Source organism: Dreissena polymorpha, chromosome 4 (genome assembly GCF_020536995.1).
Source record: "Dreissena polymorpha isolate Duluth1 chromosome 4, UMN_Dpol_1.0, whole genome shotgun sequence".
Classification (NCBI taxonomy): Eukaryota; Metazoa; Mollusca; class Bivalvia; order Myida; family Dreissenidae; genus Dreissena; species Dreissena polymorpha.
In genome coordinates this window covers 72,416,751-72,429,840 of record NC_068358.1, presented here as the reverse complement: position 1 = coordinate 72,429,840, position 13,090 = coordinate 72,416,751, and the positions used below count along the sequence as shown (strand labels likewise).

Sequence of the window (13,090 nt, the reverse complement as noted above, 5' to 3'; positions counted from 1 at the left end):
AGGCAGGTCTATGATAAATGCTAGTTAATGACTTTGTTATGATTCCAATATCAGAGAGTGTTTTTTTTTTCATGGCTCTTCGTCAATTTTACTCTCATTAAACATGATTTTATATATTTATTTGAATATATTGGGCTCCTAGGCACATATACTATCCAGGGTACGTTACTTCAACCTGTGGTTGGACATGTTGTTTTTTAACAGTAAAATATGTGTTTAAATCATCGAACAAATGCAAAACATATTTCGCATTGCGTGTTTATCGTGCATAATTGTAAACTTCGATAGGAATACAATAAAATAGTGTGGTTTAAAATAAGTTTCGATAAAGAGATGGAATAATACAAATGTAAGTGCAACTCGTTTCAATTTCATTGTTATAAATATTGATTTAAAGTTGTCATTGAGGTAAGCGTGTCGTAACGTTTATATTAAATTATGTTTTTATTTCGATATTAATTGTTAATTTCGATATACACGATATAAATTATTAATTTCGATATACACGACATATGTATACACATGATGAACATATGCAATAAACAGGTCATTATATGGAGCAAGTGTGCCTTTAGTGGTTATTGGCACACTTGGTGTTTATTTTCACTCGGGCTAAAGACCTCGTGCAAATAACTCACCAAGTGTGCCAATAACCACTAAAGGCACACTTTCTCCATATAATAATCTATACGTTTCTTCTAGGCGAAAATCAAATCTAAGCAGAAAGTGCTATGCATTAAGCCCAGTTTTCTCAGAGCGCGACTCATGTGTACTTTCCCGTATTTTAAATCTCCTGGTAACACACATATGTTTTTTCCTTGATTCCTCGATCCAGACTGCACTTATATAATCGTGTATCGTTTAAAACATGCACACTTCCCATTAAACAGATACCAACTGTCTTACATTTACGATAGCTTTAATTGATTTAACCCAACAAGAGAAATATAAATAACCCAATATATTGCGCAGACGTTTTCCTTTTTCAGGACTATATTACAATACCTTATTGTCTTATTGTCTCCGATAATGTTACATCTGTTATGAACAAAAAAGACGACAAAACTGTTATTTTTTATACTTTCGATCTTTAAAGTCTTTCCAAATTGCAGGTATTGTCTAAACGTACATGTTCCTTATCAGTATCTAGTTTAAAAGTGCATACTCGCAGAGAATCACATTTGTAAAACTAAGACAGATGACGTTTGAGCTTGCACCTTTCCACTTGAAAGTAGACCTTTGTGAACGAGATATATTAGTTATATTGTGTTATATTCTGTAAGCGCACTCTCGGTTGTATGTGTCTCGTTTATGATATCTAACAAAGCTGTTTGTCATTTATAAATATTTTTAGATTTCAACTAATCTTTTAACTGCCTTAACACGAACGTCCGCGAATGCATTATATACCGTAACATATTGCCATGGTCAAAAATTATAATTATTGATTTTTAGCTCATCTGATTGCTCAGAAGAGCTTTTGGAATCGGTCTTTGTCCGTCGTCCGTCCGTCGTCCGTCCGTCCACATTTGGTTGTTAACACTCTAGAGGCAACACTAATTGTGCGATCTTCATGAAACTTGGTCAGAAGATTTGTCCTAATGATACCTCGGTCAAGTTCGAAATTGGGTCATGCTGGGTCAAAAACTAGGTCACTTGGTCACAAAAAAAGAGAAAAACCTTGTAAACACTATAGAAGTCACATTTCATGCCCAATCTTCGTGTAACTTTGTCAAAATGTTTGTCTTTATGATATGTTGGTTGAGTTCAAAAGTGGTTCCGGTCCGTTGAAAAACATGGCCGCCAGTGGGCGGGGCAGTTTTCCTTAGTTGGCTATAGAGAAACATTGTAAACACTCTAGAAGTCACACTTTTTGCCCAATCATCATGAAAATTGGTCAAAACATTGGTTTCATTGATATCTTGGACGAGGTTGAAAATGGTCCAGATCGGTGAAAAAAACATGGCCACCAAGGGGCGGGGCAGTTTTCGCTATATGTATATAGTGAAAACATGTTAACACTCTAGAAGTCACATTTTTGGTCCAATCTTCATGAAATTTGGTCAGAAAATTTGTTTCCTAGATACGTGAGTTAAGTTTGAAAATGGTTCCGGTCCGTTGAAAAACATGGCTGCCAGGGGGACGGGGCAGTTTTCCTTATATAAATATAGTAAATTAGGCTTGTGAACAGTGAAGAGGTCACATTTTTTGCCAAATCAGCATGAATCTTTGTCAAAACATCGGTTTTATAAGTTTTTAACTTTTATTGATATCTTGGACTAGTTTGAAAATGGTCCAGATCGGTGAAAAAACATGGCCGCTAGTGGGTGGGGCAGTTTTCTCAATATGTATATAGTGAAAACATGTGAACACTCTAGAAGTCACATTTTCGGTCAACTCTTTATGAAATTTGGTCAGAACATTTGTTTCCTAGATACGTGAGTTAAGTTTGAAAATTGTTCCGGTCCGTTGAAAAACATGGCTGCCAGGGGGACGGGGCAGTTTTCCTTATATTTATATAGTAAACAAGGCTTGTGAACAGTCAAGAGGTCACATTTTTTGCCCAATCATCATGAATCTTGGTCAAAACATCGGTTTTATTGATATCTTGGACGAGTTCGAAAATGGTCCAGATCGGTGAAAAACATGGCCGCCAGTGGGTGGGGCAGTGTTCACTATATGTGTATAGTGAAAAAATGTGAACACTCTAGAAGTCACATTTTTGGCCCAATTTTCATGAAATTTGGTCAGAACATTTGTTTCCTAGATACGAGAGTTTAGTTCGAAAATGGTTCCGGTTCGTTGACAAACATGGCCAGGCTGCCAGGGGCGCATTTTTCTCATATTTATTTAGTTAAAAAAGCTTGTGAACACTCTAGAATTTTTTTTTGCCCAATCATCATGAAACTAGGTGAAAAGATTGGTTTTATTTATATCTCAAATGAGTTCGAAAATGGTCCCGATCGGTAAAAATAAACATGGCCGCCATGGGGCGGGTGGGGCAGTTTTTCTTATATGCCTATAGAGAAACCTTGTGAACACTCTAGAAGTCACATTTTTTGCCTAATCATCGTGAAACTTAGTCTTAACATTGGTTTTATTGATATCTCGAACAAGTTGCAAAATGGCTCAGATCGTTGAAAAAAACAACACTTTTAAGCTCACCTGATTGCTCAGGGGAGGCTTTATGATTGGTCTTTGTCCGTCCACATTTGGTTTGTAAACACTCTAGAATTCACATTTCTCAAGCATTCTTTATCAAAGTTGCTGAGAAGCTATATCACCACAAGATCTCAGTCAAGTTTGATAATGAGCAAAATCGCATAAATGCCAAAATTATTGCCCTTAGATCGTCAAAATTTTCATTATATTATACAAAATCCCTGTAAACACTCCAGAGGTTACAATTTTGTTTCAGATTTTATGAATCTTAGTCATAATATTTATTTTTGTAAGCAAAGTTTGATGTTTGGTCATGAGGGGTCAAAATATAGGTCACCAGGTTCAATATTACAAAAACCTCGTAAACACTCCATACGCCAGAGTTTTGGTTCAATAATGATGAAACTTGACCAGGATGTTTGTCTGGACAAATTCTAGGTCAAGTTTGACGTTTGGTAAAGATTGAATGAACCGACTCCTCTCAGATGAGCGAATTAGGGCCATCTTGGCCCTATTGCTTTTTAAGTTTTGAATTACACACCCCAAAGAAATTAGAAATTAGACATATGTCGATAAGCATTGCAGCGAAAACCATCGGTACAAAAGTTCAAATATGGATAAAATAGACACCGTTATCAGAAAAAAGGCTCCCTCTCTTTCATACGGTACTATACACTCCCGGCCACACCATATTACCCATTAGGTCCCTTTTCCAGTACTTCTAGGTTGAAACGTGTTCATCATAGAAAAATGGTCCAAACCTTTATAAACCTAACCCAACCATCGAATGAGCAAGCTTTACATGCGGTTCGGTCTGGGTAGGTGGGGGTGGGGGTTTACAAAAATTTGGGTTTCGATAACGGGGAAGTTTTCATTTTCATTTTTTAATGATAACGCTGCCTTTTACTTTTAGTGATACATACGGTAATTAAAAGCCCCTTTTTCAGCAAAAATAATTATTTTTTGTGATGCTTAATTTTCGGACATACGGGTTTTCGTCCATAATTAATGTCTCTAAATTTTCGGACACAACAATTTAACTGCGCCATTCTACAGACTTCGGTCCTGTTTTCGATTATATTGTGACACTTCGAGCATGGAGTTTTACAACCGGATTAAGGTAATAAAGCCTGGCATGCCTGAGGGTAATGGATCATTACATTTGCGCAATTGGCTAAACAAGCATGTATACCGGTAGAAAACGATTGATTCTCCCATTAGCATTTGAAACAGTTTCGTCATATTAAGATAGCAGGATGTTTTATGTTTTTACTTTTTGGTTCTATCATATCAGGCAAGAGTTAGCAAAGCTGTGAAATTGTATTTATTTCAAAGCAGAAAAGAATAGTAAATCACAATACAATTCTTGTACATTGATTTATCAATTTTATTTCAATATAAGTATAATTTCGGTGCATTCATTTGTGTCTCTTTATTTTCGGACATCTTTATTTTATTAATATTTTTCGTATCTAATGTTATCTAAAACTTAGAGTAATTACGGTATGCATAATTGCCCTTTAGCAAATACCTTTTAACGAGTGCAACAGTTCAAATTATAGTTCTTTGGTTTAAAGAGGTGTATACCTACGCAAACAAACTGCACCATTTCAAATTCTGATTAATATTTTTATTTTAAGTTTTCATCTCGCTGACAAAAATTCGATGTGAGGACAATGTTTTTTTAACCATTCCCTCTATCTGCAACGTTGGACCAGACACTTAAACAGCGGCAACTTCATAATGGCCTAAGCCGGTGCCGTTCTATTTCATGAACCAAAAGGTCAACTTAAATCGAAAATATAAGGTTCTTCGTCTGGCTATGCTACGCTTTAAGACCCCGTACCAGCAAAATATTTTCATCGACCTGTGTCTGAAAAATGTTAATGTTCATCCCGTAAATTTGTGAAATATGATGTGGTTCACTAACAGGCGTTCAAGACGGGTACAGACATCGCGGACATCAGAAAGATCCAGTTGACCCGCACGGAGTTTGCCGAGGCTCTCGGGCTCACGCCCAACTCCCTGTTTGTTCGCAATATGTTCCTCATGGTGGACAAGGACAAAAACGGCCTCGTCAGCTTCCACGAGTTCATGACGATGTTCAACATTCTCGCGAAAGGTTAGTACAATTCTAGTAAAAAGTTAATTTCGTGAAAGGTAAAATTCACGCGAAAGGAAAATTCAAAACTCGTGAAAGGACGTACTGTACAGTTGCATGTATATAAGCGTCTGTACTGAATCAAAATGTACTTTTGTTTGAATCGCGTTTCGTACAACCACGCAATTTCATTAAACAGTTACGAAACAAAAACACACACTTTTTAGAATACAATTCATGGACTTTGCTTATCTCACACATGTTCTTTTAAAAGTTATTATGTGCAAGTTGTTTTCTTTGTCGAAAACGTTTGATTCAATACAGCATAGTTCCCCTTGCATGCGCGTTTGTTGCTAGGTAATGCCGGTGAAAAGGCGGAGATGTTCTTCAACATGTTTGACCTAAAGAGGCGTGGTTACCTGAGTCATGATCAGCTTTCAAATATGATTAAGTAAGTACTTCAAGTTGAATGTCGGACAGGTTCAGGTTATAATAAAAATCGTGTAGTTTGCTTTGTCGTTCTATGTAGACTTAATTATTAAAACTTAAAATAATACCTATATGTAGTTTGTGCATGGGTAAATCGATTGGTTATGCAGTCATGTGCTCTGTTTCCACTGCAATTCTTATGTTCAGGCCCAGAGGCCAACGCTGTGATAAACTGACAATTTATAAGTTATTTGTTAACATTCGGCGAGTGTTCTTTCAAGGTCAATGCTTGACCTGTCTGACACCGGACTAGACGACGGCGACTTCAAGGTCCTTGTAGACTCGCTGTACCAGAAGGCAGGGCTTCAGCCGTCAAAGAACATAACTATTGTGGAATTCAAGAAGATATTTGCGTCCGGGGAATATGAACATACCTTAGAACAAGCTACGTTACAACTAATTGGTAAGTTACCCACTCCAAAATTGGGGTTAATGCTTAAGTGCTTGAGGTCAACCTTAAAGAGTAGAGCCTGGTGACTCAAAACTTAAACCGCCAGTAAAGGTAGTCAAACACAAATAAATTAATTTTAAAAGGAATGGGATTATCAAACATTTTCATTGTTTGAGCAAACCAATTTGTTAACAATTAACACATATATGAAACAGACTGTTAACATTTTGAGAAATGATAAATGATTATGTAACTTATATTTGACAACAAAAACAACTACTACTACTTCTACTACTACTACTACTACTACTGCTGCTATTACTGCTACTACTACTACTACTGCTGCTACTACTACTACTACTACTACTACTACTACTACTACTACTACTACTACTACTACTACTACTACTACTACTACTACTACTACTACTACTACTACTACTACTACTAGTACTACTACTATTTCAATTTTATATACTGTGCGTCTTTTTCTAATTTCAGGTGCAAAGCAACAGTGTAAGTGAACGCTATCTTCAAGGAAGTTACAGGTGGTTTACTTGATCGCATAACAGAAGCAAAATAAGAACAAACTTGCATTTCAATAAAACATCATGGAGAGGGTTTCTAAGATATTAGGAGAATTAACAGTCAATGAAATATTATTAGCAATTCATACAATTTTTAATAGGAGTATCTTTACTTTATTAAAATCCACGATATTGAACTAATTCCCGCAATGTTTAAAATAGAACTTAATTACAAAATATTTTATTTCTTTAACGCTTGTTGTTCTTGCACTAATCTTGTACATGTACACGGACAGCAGTTAAATAAAACCATTGCAGCTATTTATATCCGCAGCAATTCTCAATTCTGTATCTTAATCATGTTGACAAATCATGTTGCAATTCAGGGCATGGCAAGGGTCTGGGGGTGGAGCAGTCCTTTAGTATCCGCAGAAAAACGTTTATCGAAGCCTTTAGGTAAGTGGCGCTCTGACGGCGTTTACAAGTTCGTTATCGTCTCAAAGTAGTAGATACCATGGTTACTGTATTACTTTTTAACGTTTTTTTTCGTGGTTGCATTTGTTTTAGAAATTAAAACTGCTCTTAAAAGAATCCGTGTGCAGACGCTATACATAGGCATAGGCATATAAAGTATTCATTAAGTTATAATACTTATTATGATGATTAAATTAACGATAATTATAATTATAATAATTATAATAATACTAATAATAATAATAATGATGATGATGATGATGATGATGTTGTTGATGATGATGATGATGATGATGATAATGATGAAACTACTGCTGCTGCTGCTGCTGCTGCTGATGATGATTATTATTTTTATTATTATTATTACATGTATTATTATTATCATTATTATTATTAATATTATTATTATTATCAGAATACATCAAAATACTTCAGAATATGTCAGTTTATCTTCGAAAGACTTTACCACTTGTCAAGTTATGCTAATAATTGTTCGCCTTTTATCACAGCAAATCAGCGGCGTCCGATGGAGGCGCTCCCAGGCTGCAGCGCCAGACGTCGCACCTGCGGGTCAAAGTGAAGAAAAGCCGTCCCCCACCGACGGGCTTCTGGAATCACTGGAACAGCTTCACGAAATACGTGGAGAACTACCGGCGCCAGATCTTCTGGGTGTCACTCTACATTCTAATCACCGTTGGCATCTTCGCGGAACGCGCCTTCTGTAAATCGAAAATTATATACGTATATGTAATATGTTACACCATATTATGGGTGACATTTCAGAATCACATCAATCTTTTGTATTGGTGTTCAAGTTCATAATGACAAATCCAAACATCCATTAACTAATTTTAAATTAAAAGTGCTTGTTACCTAATTGCAAATTCAGTCAAAATACGGTGGATGACTCTGTGTTTTCATTTCATTTGTTTCACATAGTATATATTATACTATTTAGTCGATGTAGACAATTCACGAAAACATAGATCTTTAATTTGGGAAAAGAATCATACAAACTGCCACCAACGTATTGCTCGGTTTTGATAGAAAACAGTAATAAACTTACTGTGTATACGAGATGCTATCTCTTCACATGGGAGTAAACTAAAAGAAGTAATAATCCATGTATGTGCATATTTGTAACCATAAATAACGTGCAGTAAATAAAGTAACCACTTTCTGAGTATGAATGTTCAAATTAATATGGATATTCTTAACTGTTCGATAATCACATATTTGATGGTTCACGTTCTTCACCAATTGTTTTCATGTAGACTCTTCCTTTGAACGCATCTAGGTAACAACTAGTGAAGATTTTAACCCATTTTATTAATACAAACGATTCATTTAAGCGCATCCAGAAGATTGTGAATATTTTATTTCCATTATATTCATGCAGAATTTTAAGCTCATCTAGATAACAAGTGATGAAGATTTTTGCCCATTTTATTAATTCGAACTTTTCATTTGAGCGCATCTAGAAGATAGCCATTTTTTCCCATTAAATTCATACAGACTATGATTTTAAGCTCATCTAGATAACAAGTAATGAAGATGTTTTCCCCATTCTTTAGATGAAGTGAAGATTTTATCACACTCTATTTATGCAGATAATGATATGAGCGCATCTAAATTACAACTTGTGATGATTTTCTTCCATTCTGTTGACGCAGACTATTCATTTGAGCGCACATAGATACTTCTTGTGAAATTTTCATCCATTCTATTCATGTAGACTATTGATTTGAACGCAATTAGATACCGCTTGTGAAATTTTCTTCCATTCTATTCATGTAGACTATTGATTTGAACGCATTTAGATACGGCTTGTGAAATTTTCTTCCATTCTATTAATGCAGGCTATTCATTTATGCGCACCTAGAAACTGCTTGTGAAATTTTCTTCCATTTTATTTATGCATGCTATTCATTTAAATGCATCTAGATCAAAACTAGTTGTCACGTGAATATGTTTTCCCGTTCCATTCGTTCATACTATTCATTTGCATGCATCTAGATAACACATTATTCATTTGCGCGAAACAAGACAGCCACGAATGAAGTTTTTCTTCCATTATATTCACACAGACTATTCCTTTGAACGTGAGCACTTTGGGCTCCGCCGCCTGGCCGGATATGGCGTCTCAGTGACGAGAGGCGCCGCAAGCGGCATGATGTGGACGTTCTCGTGCCTTCTGCTGACTATGAGCCGCAACACCATCACCTTCCTGAGAGAGACGTTCCTGCACAGGTTCATCCCCTTTGACAGCTTTCACGCTTTCCACAAGCTCATCGCCTATATGGCGCTCATTTTTACAGGTAGTACAATTTCATGTTGTTTCGTCACCTTACAAAAGGCCTATTTACTGTTTCGGCATGACGACTCAATACTTTGAACACATAACTTACATGTAATGAATAAATTCGAACCATAATCAATACACCCATGAAACCATGTGTTTACAGTGATGCACGTATTCGGTCACGGTATAAACCTGTACCACATCTCCACGTGGGCTTCTGGAGACCTAAACTGTGTCTTCGGGGAGTACTTCCGGGCGTGAGTAGACACAAAAACAAATTGTACAATATTTCCGGAAAACCTGTTGGCGGCCAATTTGATCACGTTTTCTTATTCTAACTTCAAACACAAGAAATGTATCTGAAAAAAGCATTGAAATAGATTCTACAAGGTTGAATAAATGTTAAAATTGATTGGGATGGTCTTTTTTCTAACAGAAATATTCCTTTTTGGAAGCATATCCCACACACCGCTATTTATTTTTAACATTAAAAAAAGAAGCAATTCTCTGATTGGCCGACTGGAAGGTTGTACCATGAATGCCAGACTATGATTGGCAAACTTAAAGGTTGTACTATGCCAGCCAGACTTTGATTGGTCGACTGGAAGCTTGTGCAATGAAAGCCAGACTCTGCTTGGCCGACTTAAAGGTTGTACCATGAAAGCAAGGCTCTGATTGGCCGACTGAAAGGTTGTGCCTCTGAAGCAAGGCTCTAATTGGTCGATTAAAAGGTTGTCATGAAAGCAAGACTCTAATTGGTCGACTAAAAGGTTGTACCATGAAAGCAAGATTTTGAATGGTCGACTGAAAGGACGCGCCATGAAAGCAAGGCTCTGATTGCCGACTGAAAGGTTCCGTTTGGCCTAATGAAAGATTGTACAATGAAAACAAGGCTTTGATTGGACGACAGAATGGCTGCACTAATTAAATATTGTTCTTGATGCCCACAGACCAAAATGTTGATGTTTTATTGGTTGAATGGATCCATGCATGTCGTATATAGACTATCATAGATCAGTTTTATGCATGAGCTTAGATTTATATTATCTGAAGGCCTAAACAACATTTAACAAAAGAGTAAATGGAATCTATATTTCTTGCTGATAATCAATTAAGTTAATATTTACATGTATTATTATGTGTCTTTGGTCGAAGTTTTTAAATAACGCTGTTATTTAAAATTAATTTGTTAATAATAAATTTATCAAACGGTTATCTTGCATATTATATAAATGGTAAGTTTATGTATTTGTAATCGCTTTCAGCACGGACAAATTAGCTTCCTTCCATTACTGGGCATGGACGACCATTACAGGTATGTGTACACATGTGTGTATTTATTAGTTCCAAATGCAAATTGGAAACGATAAAAACAAGGCAAGAGAAAAGGGATTAGAATTTCATGACGAACAAACGACATAAACATAAAAAAGTGTTTTCAAACACACGTTTAATAATTAGTAATTACCAATTGATTCTTCAGTATCAGAACAACACGGAACTACTTGTCAATTGCTTTCCATTCACAAAAGCTCTTAAATTTAATAACTGTTATTCAAACTGGTGTATAAGGAGGAACCTACTGTAAATTTCTACGGGCAATACATTGTTTACACTATTTACCAGGACTGACTGGAATAGCGCTGACGCTCATAGTCATCGTAATGTACGTGTTTGCGACGCCGTACGCGCGCCGGAACCTCTTCAGCGCCTTCTGGACGACGCATTTGCTCTACATCTGCCTTTACGGCTTCATGCTCATACACGGATCGGGCCGTCTAGTGCAGGCACCGCTCACGCAGAACTTCCTGTACGGTCCACTGTTTGTTTATGTCGTAGACAAGCTGATCAGTATCAGCCGGAAGAAAGTTGAGATTGCGGTAAAGAAGGCAGAGCTGCTGCCATCTGGTAAGTTCTTTGAACTATGTGTCCATACCAACGGGAGTCTTATATTGAAAACGTGGTATATTGGTACCTCTCTGGCATCGGAACTTATAGGTCGTGAGGTTGATCTCTCATTAAACCATAACATATTTACCATAATTACTCTAATTTTTGGATTAGTAATCGGAAACTCATAGTTTTCGGTTAAACTCTTTTCAGGTAAAAATGATATTTTTTGTGACTCCTTTTTTCTGACACGCAAATTTCCCCATATAATCGATTGAAATGAGCACGTCCTAATTTTGGTAATCCGGTGATACTTCACACATGTGTTTTACAACACGAGGACAGTGATAAAACCTAGCAGAAGTAATTGGACCGGAACGTGGGCGTTATTTGTATAACTAGTATACGTGTAATAGACAATGACTGAAAATTTGCGAAAACTGTACTTTGGGATATTTTTGAGTATCTTAATTTTCGGACTCGGAGAAAAATATAAATATTTTTAAGTGTCCGAAAATCAAGAGTAATTACGGTATTTTTATCTTTCGCATTATACATTAACAGGGTGCAGGATCACGTGACTTTTTGGGTTTCCACCTTTTACCTTTTACGTATTCAAACGACGGTTAGTGGTGCTATATTTCAAATAACTTTTTAAAACAAGTTTTCTTAAGAATTTCAACTAGTGCATAAAACACAAATGTTCATGCTGCTTGAAGCAATGTGAAAAACATCAGATTTACTTTATAATAAGCAAGTATTCTTGTTCAAAATTCCATTTTTACTGCATTCATTGTACACGGTTATGTGACACGGAACGTGAAATTTTGTCACCGATTTCAGACGTATTAAAGGATTTATTCTTTTACTTTAGATATCGGCACAAACTGCAAGAAAACTTGTCTTTTATGAACGTATTTCAATAGCTTGAGATATTTGCAAAAAATAAGTTCTTAACGGCGTAATTACATTCTGTCCAGCCCTTGTGTACATCTCTGAAAACCCCGTTGATTCTGCACCCCGTTAAGCCCAGATGAACTGAACTAGGTGCTTAACATCGGGAACTAAAAGACCCAGAGTCGCTACTGGAGCGGTACAAGTTCTGTTTCTCCAAAGATCTATAAGTTTCTTGATACATCGTTGGTTTCTTGCACTCACCCTTATAAGCAAACTTAAATGCTATCTGAAGGAGACGACCAAACGGGAGTGGTGAACTTCACTCGATACAAATAAAACCACGCAACATTGTTTTCAAAAATATGTATCGAGGAATACTTAAGTCTGCAGGTATCGAGTCAGTAAATTATTATATTATATTTATATTGCATTACAATATAAATTATTATAGCCTCGCTCTGTCAACAGTTTTTTAGCTCACCTGATTTGCTCGTAAACACTCTAGAGGCCACATTTGTTGTCCCATCTTCATGAAACTTGGTCAGAAGCTTAGCCCCAATAAAATCTCGGCCGAGTTCGAAACTGGGTTGTGCCGGGTCAAAAACTAGGTAACTAGGTAAAAAAAACCATGTAAACACTGTAAAAGTCACATTTTATGTTCCATCTACATGTACCTTTCTCAAAAAGTTTGTCTTAATGATATCTTGATTGAATTCAAAAGTGGTTCCGGTCTGTTGAAAAACATGGCCGCCAGTGGGCGGGGCAGTTTTCCTTATTTGGCTATAGAGAAACCTTGCAAACACTGTAGAAGTCACAATTTTTGCCCAATCATCATGAAAGGTGGTCAAAACATTGAT

The 13,090-nt window shown here is 36.4% G+C and overlaps 1 protein-coding gene across 2 annotated transcripts in view; it reads left to right on the top strand.

Moving 5' to 3' along the window:
- LOC127879741 (dual oxidase 2-like) overlaps positions 1–13,090 on the top strand; it is a 60,547-nt gene that overhangs the window by 34,337 nt on the left and 13,120 nt on the right. For both annotated transcript variants that reach the window (XM_052426764.1, XM_052426765.1), the window contains exons 18-27: positions 5,095–5,284; positions 5,621–5,714; positions 5,974–6,155; positions 6,645–6,659; positions 7,057–7,126; positions 7,654–7,865; positions 9,232–9,462; positions 9,610–9,703; positions 10,712–10,761; positions 11,073–11,354. In XM_052426764.1, the coding sequence (XP_052282724.1) occupies positions 5,095–5,284; positions 5,621–5,714; positions 5,974–6,155; positions 6,645–6,659; positions 7,057–7,126; positions 7,654–7,865; positions 9,232–9,462; positions 9,610–9,703; positions 10,712–10,761; positions 11,073–11,354 (1,420 nt within the window). The remainder of the gene's footprint in view (positions 1–5,094; positions 5,285–5,620; positions 5,715–5,973; positions 6,156–6,644; positions 6,660–7,056; positions 7,127–7,653; positions 7,866–9,231; positions 9,463–9,609; positions 9,704–10,711; positions 10,762–11,072; positions 11,355–13,090) is intronic.